At 34.4% G+C, this 18,767-nt stretch overlaps 1 protein-coding gene, 1 long non-coding RNA gene and 1 pseudogene across 3 annotated transcripts; 1 reads left to right on the forward strand and 2 right to left on the reverse strand.

Moving 5' to 3' along the window:
• Nucleotides 1–2,883: 2,883 nt before the first annotated feature.
• LOC145823069 (putative serine/threonine-protein kinase PIX13) lies at nucleotides 2,884–14,606 on the reverse strand (annotated as a pseudogene). Its single transcript, XR_014365177.1, has 4 exons — nucleotides 13,251–14,606; nucleotides 13,004–13,146; nucleotides 3,978–4,099; nucleotides 2,884–3,765 (listed from the first exon to the last, which is right to left on the reverse strand). The product of XR_014365177.1 is annotated as a putative serine/threonine-protein kinase PIX13 (transcript).
• LOC145823070 (uncharacterized) lies at nucleotides 5,205–6,888 on the forward strand. The gene is made up of 2 exons (XR_014365178.1): nucleotides 5,205–5,409; nucleotides 6,593–6,888. It is a non-coding gene; the product is annotated as an uncharacterized LOC145823070 (long non-coding RNA).
• A 1,316-nt stretch (nucleotides 14,607–15,922) lies between the features above and the next one.
• LOC114314659 (5'-adenylylsulfate reductase-like 4) lies at nucleotides 15,923–18,528 on the reverse strand. The gene is made up of 5 exons (XM_082922065.1): nucleotides 18,432–18,528; nucleotides 17,663–18,235; nucleotides 16,906–16,977; nucleotides 16,303–16,359; nucleotides 15,923–16,133 (listed from the first exon to the last, which is right to left on the reverse strand). The coding sequence occupies exons 1-3, from the start codon at nucleotides 18,496–18,498 to the stop codon at nucleotides 16,931–16,933; spliced, it is 687 nt and encodes a 228-aa protein (XP_082778191.1). The 5' UTR covers nucleotides 18,499–18,528; the 3' UTR covers nucleotides 15,923–16,133; nucleotides 16,303–16,359; nucleotides 16,906–16,930.
• Between the last annotated feature and the right edge of the window lie 239 nt (nucleotides 18,529–18,767).

Raw genomic sequence — 18,767 nt, forward strand, 5'->3', positions numbered from 1 at the left:
AGGATACTATCAAACAAGGGATCATTATGGAAGATAATGAGCCACTACAAGAATTAACAGTTTTGGCAACAAAAAAATTGGTCGCTAAAAGTCGATTTTTGGTCGGCAAAAGTTATCCGCGACCAATTTTTTTTGTCGCTAGTTTGGTCGCCAATTGAGGGTCGGCAAAAGTAATTCGCGACCAAAATTTTCGTTGGTCGGGAAAAGTTGGATTTGCCGACTAAATTTTTAGTCGCTAAATATATCATTACTGCGACTAATCTATTTTGTCGCAAAAACATTTTGGTCGCGAAAAGTCGCCTTTTGCCGACCAAATATCTTAGTCGCCAATTAGCACATTCAACGACCAAATTTTTTTGTCGCCAATTGTGACAATTGACGACAAAAAATTTTGGTCTCCAATTGTGACATTTCGCGACCAATAATTTTGGTCGCCAATAGTCTCATTCTGCGACCAAAATTTGTTTGGTCGCCAATTGTGACATTTTGCGACCAAAAAACTTTGTCACCAATTGTGACATTCTGCGACCAAAATTTGTTTGGTCGCCAATTGTGACATTTCGCGACTAATCAATTGGTCGCCAAAACTATAAAAACAAAACCAAATTTTGGTTGCCAACATCCAACAAAATAAACCTGTAATTTATAATAATCCATCCAATTTATTCAATATAATCTGTAAAAAGAAGAAATCATTCAAACCAACAAATAAGTTGAATCATCAACATTCAACAAAATACATATATCAACCATTTCTGAACCTGTTTAATTAAAGTCAGCAACTATTATAAGTTTACATCCACAAATAATTCGAAACTACATATTTCATCTAGCATAAAATTTAAAACATAACAAGTACTTGTTATTATGTTTGAAATTTTTATCCATGTACATCAACCCAAAAAAATAACAACTAGTCTACCAAATATTTTCTATACACACCCATCAAAAAATATAACTAGTAGTGTATCCAAAAATATAACTACTAGTCTACCCTAATATTTTCCATATACATCTATACAAAAATATATAATCCTTCCAAAAATGCAAAAAGTGCCAATTTGTCCTGTACAATTTAGCTTTGTGCACGAGTTTATCCATCTGTACCAAAGAAAAAGATAAATAATGTCAGTTAAAATTGGACAAATAATGAAAAATGTCCATGAAAAGCAAAGGTCACATTAGCAAATTAAATGACTACCATTATCAAATTGTAAATAAAACAATAGCATTCTTATGTCTATAGAATAAATTGGATCAGCCACCATTCCAGATCCAATATAGTGCCACACAGCAGAAACCAAACACGGCAACTAAAATTGATCCATATTGTCAATAACTCCTATCTTCCTCAATGAACCTTTCATGTGAATTAAATTAAACTCCTATTTTGGCAACCTATATATCTAGATTGATAAATAATGAATGAATGGATGATGAACATGTTTCATTACATGGCAATATCGGAACTGATGCAAAGGGAGATGCCAATGCCGAAAGACCGGATAATGGGTGTGGCACTCGACTACCCAGAGGCTGTTCGATTGATTAACCAAACCAATTTACTCCTCAAAGGGGAGGTAGGCAGTCTACTTGTAAAACGGAACTTTTTATACCTGCAAAAAAGTTAAGTTTGTGACTATTGGGTAGTTTTATTTCTAATCGTTTTTATTTAGAGATAAGTATTAGAAAAAGCAAATACTAATATATTACTTTATATTTATCATGCATGTATTGATCAGTGATATAAAAAAAATGTTTAAAACAAGCAAATAATATATAGCATCTCTCTAATAAATTTGATACATCGATCATTAATTCTTTGTATTGATAGTTGACTGTTACCTATAAATACAAACTATGAATTGGTGTTGATAGTCACCACCATATATAGTTGACTATTAATTTGTATTCTTTCTTCTGTAACAATGTCATTTGACATCACCACCTGAAGATCATATTCCATCAAAATAAATACAAACACTAACATTTTCATACAACAAAATGTATGGTGTTCTCAGTACTATATTATCTTGAATAAGGCCCACAATCCATGATGATGATTTGTGCACTTTTTCTTGGGTGAGTTTCTAATGTGTAGCATTTGAAATTTAGAAATTTCACAATATTTAAAAATCAAGAAGTTTCTCAATTTCTATACAGAAAGTGTGCACTTTCGCAGTTTCTTAAGCATTGTAATTTTTTTAGTTTCTCAATTTGAGAAATTGTGAAATTCGACATTTTTTCTTACAAAAATTGTGAAAATTTCTAATTTCACAATATAGACCACCAGTTTACTCCAAAAACAAGCATCCAGACTGATCAGGATGACCATCCAGACAGATGAGGATGATTGACAGATGAGGAAAAAGCAAGACAGATCTGGAGCAGACCACCAGATTTGATCTACTGCAGACCACCACAAGCATCACAGATCTGGAGCAGACCACCACAGATCTGGAGCACACCACCAGAATTGATCTGGAGCACACCACCACAAGCATCCAGACAGATCTGATGCAGACCAGCAGAATTGCTCCAGATCAGTCCACCATCATGACTGATGCAATACTTCACCATGCAGACCACCAAAGGAAGAGAAAAGAATGAAAAAAAAGAAATAGAGAGGAGCTAATTCAGAGCAGTTTTGGACCCCAAACGCCCCGGTTTTGCCTACTTTGTCACACTTTTATGTCCTACATAACTAATAATGTGTCCTATTGAAGCATTACTTGCTTTCACAAGTTTGTTTGATCTAGGCCGAGGTGACCACTACGATCTCGGGTTGTTTCCAGGCTGTTTCCAACTATTTGCCCCAACCGGCTCGTTTTTTGCCTTCTCTATCACATTTTGGTTTCCATGGAACAGTAAAAAATTCTTGTTTAACTATTCATCCTTGGATCAGTGGAACATTACAATGTTTGAAGTTTCTATACTAGTCAACATAAACTAAACTGTAAATTCCATCTTTTAAATATTGAACTAAATTAGTTTAAAGACAATCATTTCTCTATGATATTCTCATCAAACGTTTATTTGCCTTTACTTTGAACATAAATATAATCAAATATGGTTTAACACACTTACCAATTACCATGACTATCTATTGTCGAGAATTTGGTGGATTGTGATTTTCCAAAACTTGCGCCAACATGCTCTGAAGTCCAAAAAGCTGCCGCTGCATCTCCTCACGTTGTCTTGTATTCTCTGCCTCTTTCATTTGTAAAAAAGCTATAAAAAAAAAATTAAATTAAAATTTAAAAAAAAAAAAGATACTAAATATCACTACTGAATGAATAGCAGAGAGAGAGTGGTTGAGAGATGACTATCAGTTTCACTTACTTGCCTACAAAATTAGCATACTAAATATGCACTAGTTCATTTTGATGACAGGAAAAGATTATACTAAATATGCACTAGTTCATTTTGATGATGATGAGCTGTAGAGTGTGTAGAGATGGCTTGGGATTCTTTTGGTTTTTGCTTCATGGCTTCAATCCGTTCTAAGATATCTATAACTTCGTTCATGGGGGGCCGTTTTCTAGGTTCTGATTCCAGGCACTGTATAGTGAGTTGAGCAGCAATCAACGCTGCCTTTGAAGAATATTGCCCTTCTATCCGCACATCCATAATTGATTTCAGCTTCCTTTTGTTGGAGAGAAAGGGCTTTGTCCAATCAATCAGATTATGCTGCCCACTGGGGTCAACATTTCCAGCAGCACAACACCGAAACCGTACACGTCGCTCTTCACATATAAATGACCTATTGAAAATTTGAACTAATTCATTTTTCCACAAGGGACGGGTTTTTTTATTTTTTATCTTTCGACCTAGATCATATGAACTATCGACCAAATAAAACATATAAACAGGAACCTTTGCCTCTCATGTGCTTGTTCATAGAAGATGTCTTGTGGGAATAATTTCTATGGTTCAATTCTCTAAACATTTTAACAAAAAAGGATTCATATTTATCTGTTGCAACATATTCTGGAGCAGCATAACCATATGTGCCCATAACTCGTGTTGTCACATACGATTCTCCACCTGAGGGCCCTAATTTCGCCAAGCCAAAATCTGAGATTTTTGCATTGTAGTTCTGTAAAAAGAAAACAAAACACACAAAAGCTTTCAGAATAATTGTTTTCCATGTTTGCCCCATTTTATCGTAGGTCATGTTTGTTTCAATGGAAAATGCACAGGATGAATCTCATTACATGAATGCCGTTAGAGGAAATATCTATCTACATGATTGTGATGTTGATACACCACTTGTTTTGTTGAATCACTACAGGAAATATGGGTTTAGGTGGCGTTTTTTTAACGACGTTTTTTAAAACGTCACTGTTTTTAATATTTAACGGCGTTTTACAAACGTCTTATTTTTCTTTAATTAAAACGGTGCCGTTTTATGAATAGGAGGCGTTTATAAACGTCTTCAAATGCGTGTTATCTCACGCGCTTCCTTTTCAAATCTGAGAATCTCAACTCCCAAATTGAACCGATGCACTGGCAAATTCTCTCTCTCTCTCTCTGTTGTCTTCAAATGCGTGTTATCTCACAGAGATTCAGTTGCTTATCAATGGAATCCTCAGAAATCGAAGTTCTCTCTCGAAATCGAAGTGATTCATCAGAGCGATTTCGAAGTTCATCTCAGCGATTTAGATCAGTCTCAGCGATTCAGATCTCGAAATCGAAGCTCATATCTCGAAATTTTAAAATTTTGAGTTCATATCGCTTCGATTTCATATTGCGATTCAAATCTGAGTTCATATCACTTCGATTTCGATTTAGATTTAGATCTGAGTTCATATCACTTCGGTTTCGATTCAGATCGTGATTCAGATCTCAGCGATTCAGATCGGTCTCAGTGATTCATATCTCAAAATCGAAATCGAAGGTCATCTCAGTGATTCAGATCGGTGAGCTCCATTCTCTCTCTCTCTCTGTCTCCCTCCATCTCCCTCTCTCTCTGTGCTATCTCGCAGAGATTCCGTAATTATCGCAGAGATTCAGCTTGTTGATTCATAGGTTCAGATCGATCTCAGCGATTTAGATCGGTGATTCATCCGAGCGATTTCGAAGTTCTCTCTCGAAATGGAAATCGAAGTTCATCTCAGCGATTCAGATCGGTGAGCTCCACACTCTCTCTCTCTCTCTCTCTCTCTCTCTCTCTCTCTCTTTTTTAAGGTGAAATCGATCCTTCGATATTCTATGAATGGTTTTGATGTTTGATTTGAAATGATCCTGTCATATCCCTCATTTATCAACCTACATGTATTGACCCTTTCTCATCTATAAAAATTATACTAATGCCCATTCTAAAAATTATGGGTAGGTAAAAAACCCCTGGTTCTGATTTCTATATTGAATGATTTGCAAGAAGAGATAGAGCTTGGACTTTCCAATGTAAGATTTCAATCATTTCCTATATCATTCTCTTCTCCTTCAACTTTATTAGTGTTTCTAAAGATGCAAGCACAAGAACCATATTCTTGTTTTGTTGATTTATTAAATATCATGTCATTTCAACTTTTTTACGTTTGTTTTTGTAATACATCCTTTTTCAATTGTAGTAAAGTTATTATCAAGTATATCCATCCTTAATGTGCTGCTAGTTGTCTATATCTACTAAATCTGTCTGCTGCCTAACATTTGGCCAAGATTATTTTCTAGACATAGGCTTGGTTATGTTGTGCTAAAATATGTTCTTTCGATTGGGAAGATTTCCTAATATTCCGGTATGAAAACTATGTGCAAAATATAACGTCCTTCAATAGGAGGACGTAATGTCCTGTGGTGATGTTCTATGAGCTTATAGTTTTTGAGGGTTTATTTGTCGAAACAAATGGCAGTTGATGCCATTCTTGACATGATAGAAAGATGGTTTCTTATCCTCTCATCAGTCGGACACATATATATGTTGGTACTGATACATTCTATTCAAATTGTTACACTCTTGAATGAATCCAACTATATTTTTGTCATGCCAATACAGTTTTCTTTGGATATTATGTGAAAACATCTAGTTCTAATTTCCACTATGTAAGATGATTTTTAGTAATCCATATGTTATGTATAATCTACTTGGAATGCTTTACCCTGTTTTCAATAAACTTTTCCACAATTATGATGATTTTTAATAATCAATTTTATTAATCAACTTCTTGGAAAAAATTTCCCTGTTTGCACTATCTAAACCTTTTTATTTATAAAAAGGAATTATTTATTTCTGTATAAAATTTCCACCTAAAGATAATAAACAAGTAAAGCCTATCAAGAAGAAATTTCCAATTTACGAAGTTTGCCTTGCATCTTATGAAATACAACCAGCATACTATATAGAAAGTCTTGATTTTATACCAAATTTAATTGAGAAATTTTGGAAGATGTCTGTGTTGAATTGCTCTAGTGTCTAATTTGGATTATAAATTTTGGTAACAATAACAATTTGTTCTACCTTTTGTCTTTTACTTTGTCCTTTCGGATATTATGGCATTTCTTGCACAATTTATTTTATAATTTGGTTTCTTAATTTGTTCGAGTTTTTCCTTGTGTAAATTAAGTTGCTAAAAGTACCTTGGAATGGCAGATAAACAAGCTAGTGGATATTGCTCGATCTGTAGCCAATGTAAACACTAATGATTATAGTGCCTTGGAGTATTTGCTTCTTGACCGTCTAGAAAACCTAAAATATGCCATCCAAGACAGGAAAGTGGATGCCCTTGTTGTCAAAACCTTTGGAAGATGTTTGGAGAAACTATTGCAGTGAGTTCAGTGGACTCAAATGTTTTTCATGGTTTGCACAAAAGATAAAAATTACTGCTAGTTGCTTCCGGATTTATCTTTTGTTTTAACTGCACTAATTTTTATGCATGCTTCCCCCACCCTCCTGCCCCCTTCCCTCAAAAAAAAATTGTTTATTACTTCAAATACAATTACTTTATTTCTAAATTTGATCTACATGTTTCAAATTTTATAGGGAAAAATATGTCAGTCTTTGTGGGCAAATAGAAGATGAAAAAGTAGAATCACACTTTTCAACCTTGTATTTGATTGACATATGCTCCAATTAAATTCGGAAAAGACTTGGGCGTGAGTATTTACAAACTGATCAACTTGGATTATATTGTTAATATATTTAAATTATGGAGTAAATCACACTTTTCAACCTTGTATTTGAATTAAATTTTATTTTGGTTCTTATTGTTTTAAGTTGAAGAATGTTCACCTTAAGCTTTAAATCCAGTTTAATTTAATCCTTTAGTCTAAATTATTGTCAATTTTTTTTTTTTCTATGGAGCTCTGTTGGGTTATGAATTCCAGTTTGGTTTAATCAGTTGACAGTAGTGATAAAGACTGATATAGATGTAGTGTAGGCAATTGAGCTATCTAGAAATCTCATTATTGATTACTGATAAAATAATGATCAATTTGCTTCACAACTTTTGCTTCTAGTTTAGATTGTAATCAAATGCACGTCTTCTGAAAATGTTTGCCAACAAAGTAAGAAGTAAAGAACTAATAGCATATTAGTGAGACTTCCTCATTTATAAGAGAAAAGTAAGTGTTATTTTCTCACATGTTAGTGGCTGAAATAAATTGTTGGAACAGTTATATGGTGTCCAGGTGTCATATGCCATTATAGGATGATGGAAATGTGCAGAGGCAAACGTGCAAAGGCATTTTTAAGCTTTGTGGTTTTGTGGAATCTTGTTGTTCTAGAAGATACCAAGAATTTTTATGTTTTGTAGGATGATGGAAATGTGCAGAGGCATGCGTGAAGTTCATGTGTTAATTCTTGACTCTGAAGAACATGTCATCAATTATAAATTGTGTTCTTATGTGCATGCTAGTCTTGTGCTCTAGATTTCATTGTTAAGATAAATAAAATGTGGGCTCACACTTCTTCCTACACTTGATTTAGCAAAAGCTTAGTTAATGAAATCTGTTGTACCTCCTTTTGTTAAGCTTGATCTAGATCTAAAGAAATTAGTTTTTATTTTTTTATTTCCAAGTTTAAAAACTCTTATTGATCACACATTGTTAGATCTGGATATTGGACTAGTGATAAGAGGGGATGGGTTGAACTATCGAGATCGGCCCCTTTATTGATCCTGTAGTTTGGGACAAAACCGGTAAAGATTTTGACTTCCACTTTGCTTTTATTTGTGTTCTCTTTATAGTGTTTTATCTAGATTTTTGTTCTGTTTATACAAATATATTGTATTTTTTTTTTGTTTTGCCATTAATGTTCTTCACAGTAATTGCTTTTGTTTTGATTGGCGAACAAGAGTTTTGTGTGAAGGTATGATGAGTAAGATTGCTGACTTTGAGACTGTTAGGGATATCAGAGAGAAGCTTTGCTACATAAGGTTAGTGAATATCATCATAATTTGGTTTTACTTTTATGGAATTTGAGATTGCTCTATATTTCTCTATGTTTTGCGACACCTCAAGAATTCATGTTTAGTAGATTTTTATGACAATTAGATTCAATGGTCAGTGTCTAAGTCTAATTTGACGAAGATGTTATGCTATACTTAATTTTCTCAAATTGTTGTCCATGAAGTTTTGAGATTATTAGTTTCAATTGTTGTCAATTGTGGATGCTAAAGACTTAATTTTTATGTGGTTTTCATGCCTTTTTTAGGTTATCCTTTTGAAATCAATCTGTGATCTGTACTGTTGCTTTCCACTTGACAGTGCAAAGGCACAATTTGTTCATGTCGTAGATTGTGAGGAAATTTCTGCTTAACTATCCCATTTTGTATTGCTCAATTTTAATGTTGTGTCCAATATTCCTGAAATTTTATTGTCGGGCTTAGCATTCCTAGTCAATTTGTAGAACATTTCTACTTGATTTAATTCCGGGCCCCAATTTCTTCATTACTTTGACAGTGGCACTGGAAGCAGTGGCAGCAATAGAAACAGGTATGATAATCTTTTTCTTTCATTTGTTCTGTTTATTGCTTATCCTATCTTATGCCTTAATTGCAGCTATTCTTAAGACAGAGCAATTTAGTGGTGTAAGGTAATTATACTCCTGTTAATTGTAGTCAGACATTTCCGGAGTGCGTTGTGTTTCTTATCATGTGTTACATCTATTCTTTTTTGGTGCGAAATCATGTGAAACGCGTGATGCAGAACTTTCAGCATGTGTGTTGCGCTTGATTAATGTGACTGATAGTGGATTACATAGTTAGGTAACCAATAGAAAGAATGCCCATCTGATTTCTTTTAGTTTCTTAGTGCAACATAAAATCTAATCTTTATAACAAAACATAACTTTTGACTTTTTTGTTCAAGGCGCTTCATGGAAATTAACATACATATGCATGATATTTTTAGGTGAAATAGACACATTTAATTAACATGAATCTGTCATATAAAATTATAAATCTATCTTATTGTGCATGTGCTAACTAGATGAAATCATTATGCATGTATTAGTCATACTGATGCATTTGTATTCATTTTTTTGGTGCTGGGTTACTGATACATGTGTATTTATGGAACATTGTTACTCTAATGAATTTGTGATTTAATACTGCACCAGCGTGCTTACTTGCTTTTAAGTTCAGGATAACAAAATTCAACGTGAGGGTAAAAGTATTAGCTCTAATTAAATGCACCAGATGCTGGGCATTTAAATCGTAGTGTGGGACTTTTGGGTGGTCTGCTTCTTTGACTAACAGAAAAACATGAAACTGATGGGGCGAAGCACACTCTTATAAACTGCGATCTAAAGTTTGATTTTGATTTCTCAAAGAGGGTCTTCGAGAGTGACTATTGTGGACTCTCAAGGTCTGAAATTGGTGTAATAAAGGGTTTGGTTTTGGAGTTATGCAGCGAGGTTTAATTGGTTAGAAGGGGCAATGAAAGGGTTTTTTAAATTTATTCAAAGTAAAACCTGCCTTTCTTTGTTTCATCTAGCCCTCGTCTTTTATCATTATGCTATGTATTTCATCCTTAATATTCTCTAGCACTTGTCAGAGATATGGCGAAGTAATCAAGCAAAGACTTGATCTTGCTGTTCTGGTCTTCTTTCAACATTTTAGGAAGTAACCAATTTAAAGTTTGACCTTCCATTTGGAAAGTGGGAGAAGAAGCAAGCATCACAAGCTCCATAGTTGGTAAGTTTAAGAATACCCCTGTTAATCGTTACTTCTCACATTTCTTGCAGCAGATGACCTGCAACATTGCACACTCTGCCGTCCTCAGACAGGGACACAATGATTCAATCACTTGGCTATCAACATTACACACCAGCAGAATTTTTGTTTGATTTCACTCTAATGTTTTGTTTTATGTCTTTTATTTGCAGGAGACAAAAAAGAACAATGGGGTTCCTACTTCAGCTTGGTGATTCATCTTAGAGCGATTCCGATTTCGAAGTTCTCTCTCTCTACCGATTTCGAAGCTCCACCGCCGCCACCATCGTCTACTAAGGTGAGCACTCCACTGTCTACAATCTCAGAATCATCATTATTGTGGACTTGTAGTGATATTCATCAATAATGAAACTTGTAAATCTAAATATAGTTTATTTTATTTTTTGGGAGTGAATTCCAGTATTTGTTGATTATAATATTTTTATTTATATAGTTGAATTTCGGTGGACTGAAATTCGTGTTAATTGCGTATAGGTATTGCTTGTTTTAATTTCTTTGATATTTGGAATTGAACTTAACTAAAGTGCACTGCTGTTGAATCATGGATTTCGAATTAAATCTTTTGATTTGATTTAAATATCTTGAATATTCTGAGATTTTGTTTTGTTTTGTTTTGTTTTGTTTTTTTTTTTTTTAACTTTCTCAAGTCCGCTGATGTTGATTTTGTCTAGTAATAGTGGCTAGAATGTATGAAACTGTTATATACGGGATGATATAGTATATCACAGCAAGAGGGGGGTGTTATTCAACAGAATTGCTGGTTTGTTAGATTTCTTTTGTTTGTCTCATTGTGTAGATCATACTGCCATTGTGCCATGTTAAGCTTCTTTCTTAGTCTATTGACATATTTGTGGAAGAAAAAGGGTAAACCACAAAAAAATAAAAATGCACTTGGTTTATGAATTATGATTGTTTGTCTTAGGTTTCTTCACCAATTGTCATTGTCAAGAGAGCAGGGTCTTATGCTTGGACACACAAAAGCTGGAGAGTTCGAGAAGAGTTTGCACGTACAGTCACATTAGCGATTGGTCTTTTTGCATCTACTGAGCTCCCTCTTCAACGTGGTATTCTGGCTCATGTATGGTCATTTATTATGTTTTGAGTGTAGAATACATACCTTTGGTTTGTAGTTATTTCACTTATTCTACATTAGAAATGGTGGGTCAGCTGTTAAAATAAGTTTTTTAAAAAACAGTGGGTCAGCTGTTAAAAGTGAAAAATTTTCTATTCTGATTGAACAGAGGTGTGACTTTAGGATGACTTTCCATTTTAAGTAATTTGTGTATTAATTGAAGTAGAATATTTTATGCATTTTTTTGTACTAGAATATTTTAGCTTATTTTTCTTTTTTCAAAGAAACATTACGATGATTATGACATGGGATTGTATACTTTCTAGTAGTTTGAAATGCCCAATGTTAATTTGACCTAATGTGACTATTTAAAATAACATTCAGTAACTTGAACTTCTTATATTTATTTTTGTTATCTATTCACGGCACATCTTTTATTGGCTTTTTTTTTATTATTATTATGTTTTATGATTGGCAGAGACCGAGAGGATTGAAGGCCATGGGAAGCAGCATGGAGAGCGATTCAGAATGACGGCGAAGGATGGATGGGGCTTTCCTTTAGATTTTTATTTCTCTTCTTTTTTTTCTTTTTTTTTATTTGTTTTTTTCTTTTTTTTTCCCCTCTAATTTGACTGGGGGGTTGGGTGTTTTGGTTCGCTTGCTTCTTATTGTGTTAAATGGGGGAGTGGTAAGAGAGAAAAGAGGGTAATGTTATTTTGTGGCTTTGTATACAAAGTAGTAATTTTTTGGTTGAAAATTGTGAATTCAATTTTTGGATATGTTATTTTGTGGGTAATGGTGATTTGATATTAAATTGAATGGAAAAGTAAATTAATGTTGCATTTTGTTATTTGAATGAGAGTTATTATTTGATATTAGTGCTATTTAGGTTTAGTTTTATTATAGGTGTTCTTTTAGTTCAATCACATAAAATTAGTATAATTTCAACCAAAAAAAAAAAAAAGATAAAAAATGCCACTATTATATTAACGGTTGGAATTTTTTTAAATTAAAAAAAAATCTATGACAGCGTTTAAAAGCGTCACTAAAACTATAGTGACATCACAATACTGTAAGGATAGGACATTTCGCGGCGTTTTTAAAAACGCCGCCTATACTAATATAGTGACGTTTTCCAAACGTCATAAAGTTATAGCGACGGCCGCGTCTTCGACGTTTGATATTAAACGTCGCAAAAAGAATTAGAGGCGTTTATGTCACTTATAGCGGCGTTTTTTAAACGCTGCTAAATGTGTATTTTCCAGCAGTGAATGATTTAAAAAGATGAAATGGCAGTCCCTGTATTCTAGATAAGTGCTCAAGTCACTCTCCCAAGTCTTGAGACCTTATTATAGACCTTGTCATTAAGAAAACACAAATAACAAGTACTGGCCAGAATTCATGATTCGTTCCTCACTAGGAGGAGGTCACAAGTTTGACGTTCCCTCCCCCTCTAATTGATACAAATTTTTGCAAAAAAAAAATATATGGATACCTAGGGGTAAGCCAAGCTTAAAACCCAGGTTCGAGCCCCGGGATCAACTTCCCCTCCCCTTCCCCCGACCCAAAAAAAAATGTACTCAACTCTTTTCTTACATTCCCTTGTCACTCAAACAGAGGACACACATTCCATTCCAAGATAGTCACCATATTCAAAGTTCCTTTTCCTACTTATTCTTATTGTCAGTGCCTTTTCAGAACACAAGTATAAAATCCAACTCATTAACTTACGAGGCACGATCATATAAATTCTCACCCCATCAAGCAGTATATTAGATGCTTTGAAGTTCCTGTAAATGACTTTCTTGTCTGATGTGTGCAAGAAAGCAAGGCCCCGTGCTGCACCAATGGCTATTTTGAGCCGTATGTCCCAAGAAAGTGGCTCAACAGCAGAACTCCCTGCACAACCAAAAAAATCCAGCAATCAATTCAATGCAATATAACCATGGACAACTAGTTTTTCTTTTCTTTTCTTTTCTTTTGTTCTTTGCTAAAGTTCTTACGTCTGAAAAGATGGTTTTCCAAGCTTCCCTTCTGCATAAACTCGTATACAAGTAACAGCTCTTGATCCTCCCAACAGTACCCAAACAGCTTCACTAAGTTCGGATGAGAAAGCCTTCCTAGAAAATTCACTTCTGACTGAATTTTCCAACAAACAGACCATTAGATTCACTAAAATTGATTTTACTATGCAGATGAAGATCAAGGAAAATTTCTAAAACAGGTAGCCACTTAATAGATATTTCACGAGTCTACTACTATCTCCATGAACCATTAGGAACACTGATCCAAAAACAAAATATATTCTACATTTCCCTTAAAACTCCTATGTTGATTTCTAGGGCAATAAATCTCATTAAATCACTTACCAAAAAAGATCTCATTAACTTTCATCTAGAGTATAATTAATCAAAAATAAGAGGCCCCAAGTCACAGCCAAAGACTGTTAGGCCTAACACAAAACCGAAAAAATCATAGGTTTGGATACAAGCTGCAAGGTGAATATCAAGCCTGCATCATTGCAAGCTTAAAGGTTTAGAAACCTGCAAAAGAACCAAGAAAGAAGAAATAAAGAGGGCATTGCTTTACATTCTTTTCGCACGGAAGGTGACCAGAAAATCTTCATTTTCTTAGTTTCATCTTCCTTTTTCATTTATATTTATATCGGCCACTTGACTGCAAAAGGTAGAATTTTGTCACCTATAAATTGAATTAAAATATGGAACAGGAGAATACTAAATGACATTGTCAACAACTCGTGCAATGCTTGTTAGATGTAATTATTATATATTTACATTCTCATCCATTGATTTGTTATCATATCTAAGAAAATTTACTAAAAGATCTTTGGACAGAGCCACCAAGACTCGCAACAAAGCCAAGTAAATAATGGTGGACCAAGTGAAACCTTCCACAGACAAGTTAAAACAAACTAAAAGATGATATAGAAATAGACACAATATCCATCAAACAATCTGGCCAAAAAATAAAATAAAAATCCTTCAATCAAGACATTTAATAAAGTAGAGACCTCAAATTGCTTTTACAATACAGTGACATTTACCTAAGCAAGTTTTCTTATCATTAAAAAGGCATTTCCCATGTCACCACTTTAATGGCAAAAACAAATACAAAAGCTGCACACACAGACAAAAAGATCTCTCTTGCATTGTGAGCTTTAGGTATAAAGCCTGAATGTCCTAAATTGCGCTACAAGACATTCTAGTTAATTATAGCAAGGACATTATTCCCTAGAATGATCAAGTTATCAACTGTGGGTTTAAAAGTCCAGCACTCTTTTGAATTTCAAATAAAATTATTAGATCTACCTAAACTCTCCATGATAAAATATCTTCACAAAAACCTATTAAATTTGATGCAATCACTTTTTTGCATTAGAACTATCATGGCATGTATGAATATATGCATAGATTTCAAAAAAGTCAACTAGGTGAGAAGTAGCATTCTATTGATTAATAACTTCTTCTTTTAGGAGACAAAAAACAGCATCTAAAATTTTCATCCCCACAATGTTGTCTGATGACTGTTTCTCCAATTACTAGTGCATGATGACATAAGAGCATAAAACAGGCAATTCTGGACAGGCAAACAGCTGATAACCGCCATCTAGCAAGTTTTCTTATCATTAAAAAGGCGTTTCCCGTATCACCACTTTAATGGCAAAAACTAATACAAAAGCTGCACACACACAGACAAAAAGCTCTTCTGCATTGTGAGCTTTAGGTATAAAGCCAGAATGTCCTAAATTGTACTACAAGATTCTAGTTAATTATGGCAAGGAGATATCATTCCCTAGAAGGATCAAGTTATCAGACTCTAGGTTTAAAAGTACAGTACTCTTTTGAGTTTCAAATAACATTATTAGATCTACCTAAACTCTCCATGATAAAATATCTTCACAAAAACCCAAGTATTAACTAGAAATTGAAATTTGATGCAATCACTTCTTCACATTATAACTATCATGGCATGTATGAATAAGTTCATAGATTTCAAAAAAGTCAACTAGGTGAGAAGTAGCATTATTTTGATCAATTTCATCCTCTTTTAGGAGACAAGAAAACGACCTCCAAAATTTTCTCCCCCACAATGCAGTCTCGCCACTGCTTCTCCATTCACTAGTGCATGATGGCATAAGAGCATAAAACAGGCAAACAGTTGTGGCCGTCACATATGTTCTAATGAATGGTAGGGACTAAGATCAGCAATGCATGCGTAACAACATCAAACTTTGACTCTAAAAAAACCATTTCTATAACTTCCTCAATTTTATTGTTATTTTCATCATTATAGTTAGGAATTTTCCTAAATTTAGCATTTCTTCTTTTCATATAAGCCCATTAGGAGCCCTTTTGAGCTTGATTTTTGTGTATAAATTGGTCGAACTTGAACTTGATTTCAAGATTGAGTAGATAGAGATCAACTCGTAAAAGTTGAATGACATTTTGTTACCAGCTTAAAGGGCTGCTTCCTCAGCTTTTTAGGCTATAAAGGTCAGCTTTTGGGGCTTTTTTAGCCTAAAATACCAAAAACAAAACGTATGGCTTTTAAATAGGTGACTGATAGGGATGAGGGAAATCCTGATCAAACCATTGTCCATTGTATATAGATAAAACCAAAACAAAAAACAAAACAAGAAGTTAAATGCTTTAAACCTGATCAGTCATGATCATCAAATGACCATATCTCAAAGTCTTCACACTGTCATACTGTTTTCCATGCTGAAGTCCAAGAATCTACTTGATGCTCATGATTTCAGCGTTCGCCATGATCTGTTTATGGCTTGCTTCCCTCACATTAAGCAATGTACCTCTCAACAGGAACACACCATAATAATTTCGACCCACAACAGAAATTCCTGCCATCTGTATATATACTCAAATCAGTTAAAAACTCTAAAACAAAACCAAGATCATGTCTTTTTCTTTTCTGTTTGTTAGTTTCATGTGAATTTGAAATTTAATTCAGTACACATTTTAGAATCATGTTTATAATATCAACATATAGGTTTCTTCATAGTTTCATAGTCCATACCTGCAAGGCATTTTCATGAAATTCATTGTGCACCTGCCTCAGATGTGATCTTGGCAACTGGGGAAAATAAAAAGTCACTAGCAGAAAAAGATTCTAAGTGAATGCTCATGTAAGAGAAAAAGAATTATAGGAACACATTCTTCATGTGATGTCAACTGTTTTGCCAAAGTCCAGCGCAGTAATTTAATTAGAGCAATGTTAGAAATGTAGAAAACTAAACATAGACTTTCTGCTTTTGTGAGACATTTGTAAATTTGTGAGATCTTTTTGTGTTTATTATGTGTTTGATTCTCTATGTATTTAGACTTTCTTATTTTATTGGGTACTTGAATAAGGTCTATAGATCAATGATATAAATGCACAAACATAGATCAGATTAGGATTAACTACACTCAATGGTACATAAAAGTATGTGCTTTGTTAACAGGCATGTCACTACAAGAACGAAAAACAATGAGATTGAAATTAGGATAGGGCCACCAGTGAGTCCATATCCAGGAAAATCCATTGCCAACACTGTATACATATATCAAAAAATTTAATGGGTATTCACAGCTAGCATCTTATTATGATTTTAATTGGGTATGTGATAGAGATACTCACAATATCTCCAAAGTCTGCAGTAGTCCTAGCGTTGAAGGAATCTTGCCACTGAGTTCATTGTTATTAAAAACCCTGCTCAAATTAATTCACAAGATGACATTGAAATTAGGGCTCAGATTGAGAGAAACGGGGCTGCCCAGAAATTCAGTCCAACATTCCTCATCATATTATAAAATTAAAAAAAGAAGAGAACACCCATTATTCACATGGAAGATCCTATACGTACGAATACTAAAATTAACGAAAACATCAAAAATTCAGTTTGTTTTGTTCAACTCTTTTGAGCATTAATCTGCTAACGAAACCATATTCAATGATTCTAAATTTTTTAAAACTAGAACCAAACTACCCAATTTCAACCAGTTCAGATCAGATTCCCCGTTTAACCAGTTTTTAAACATCTTTTAAGTATATACACAAACATAAGTAAAGTTCTAAGAGCCGCCAGAAGAAAAGAAAAGAAGAAAAGAAAAAGTCATACACTAAAGCATTTTCTAAACTGCTGTTTAACATGTTGCTTAAAATTAGTTATCAAGAAATGTTAATAACATAGAAAGACGAGATATATAAATGACAAACTTATCTAGAATAACAAGAGGGGGTCCAAACCAGCCAGTCAAGGCTATATAGCTTACAAGCTATTCACAAAATTAAAGCCATTTCTTATTTTTGGGACGGTGATAACAAATTCTATTCTAAATTACATAGAAATGACGGTTGCTACAACAACCAACCAATGTAAAATTTTCCACCTTACCATGAAACATTGAGCCCCAAATGGAAAACCAAATCAAATCATGAATTTGTTGCAGACGGACACAGAAAAGATTCTGCAGCAAAGGAGAATCTAAAAGCCTAATTTTGCCGGAAAAAGTGAAGTGAGAGCAACTTACTGGCACAACTCGGCTGGTGTTTGCATCCCCAAATGAAACCGAAGCTAAGGCCTTTGAAGCCCATGCCTTAGCATTCATCGCTCCCTCTTGCAAATTACTTCTCTTGCAGGGCTCCTTTAGGGAATTGAATAACTGGATTGCTCGATTCAGATAGGTCGGAGGATGTTCCCACAAGCTCTTTAACTTCATATTCGGGATGTACAGTCTCCAAACCAATCGAGTACATGCAGACAGAGTTGGTAAAAGGAAATAGAGCAACCTCAAAAGCACGAATGCAGTGGCCAAGGCCAAATATGTCTCCTGCTGAAGCAAATTCTCTGGAGATCTAGCCCATGAGAATGGGCAACTTTCCTGCTCGGGGTGGTTGTTTTTTCGATCATCAGATGACTGTCCAATTCTTTCCAAGTATGTTCCATTCAATGGCTCAGTCTTAAGGCCTAAAAAAGTGACCTTGTTTTCATTAGATATCGCTTGAGAAATTTCTTCAGTAATTTGATACAAATAATGCAAAGAACAAAATACTACAAGTTCTTATGGATAAATGAAATCAACATATTCAGAAAAAAAAATGTAAGATCTTCAAGTGAGTTTCCTTTAAACAATGACCAGAAAAGTTCCAGGGTAAGGCCTTACCAGTAACATCATCGTAGAAAGAAACAAGAGAACCAAGGGTCCGAGAACCATGATAGCATACACACATGGTAGAATTTAGAAGGAAAAGACTAGGAAACCCATGGCATTATTGCAGAGCCATAATTAGTAGAATCAAATTTGGGCCTTTTTTTACGAGACCAAGACGAAGAAAACTAGGGTTCCCTATGAGGCCATGCTTAGCCTCGTACAGCAGCAATTGGGCGGTGGTAAGCCTCCCGGAACAGTCGGCGCCGCCGCTGATGAGGTTTTGGGTGTTTTGAAGAACAATAACCCCAACAAGAGGGAGGAGATTGAGAAATTGTTGAACCCTATGTC

This window comes from Camellia sinensis, chromosome 3, assembly GCF_055761805.1.
Source record: "Camellia sinensis isolate YWXY chromosome 3, ASM5576180v1, whole genome shotgun sequence".
Lineage (NCBI taxonomy): Eukaryota > Viridiplantae > Streptophyta > Magnoliopsida > Ericales > Theaceae > Camellia > Camellia sinensis.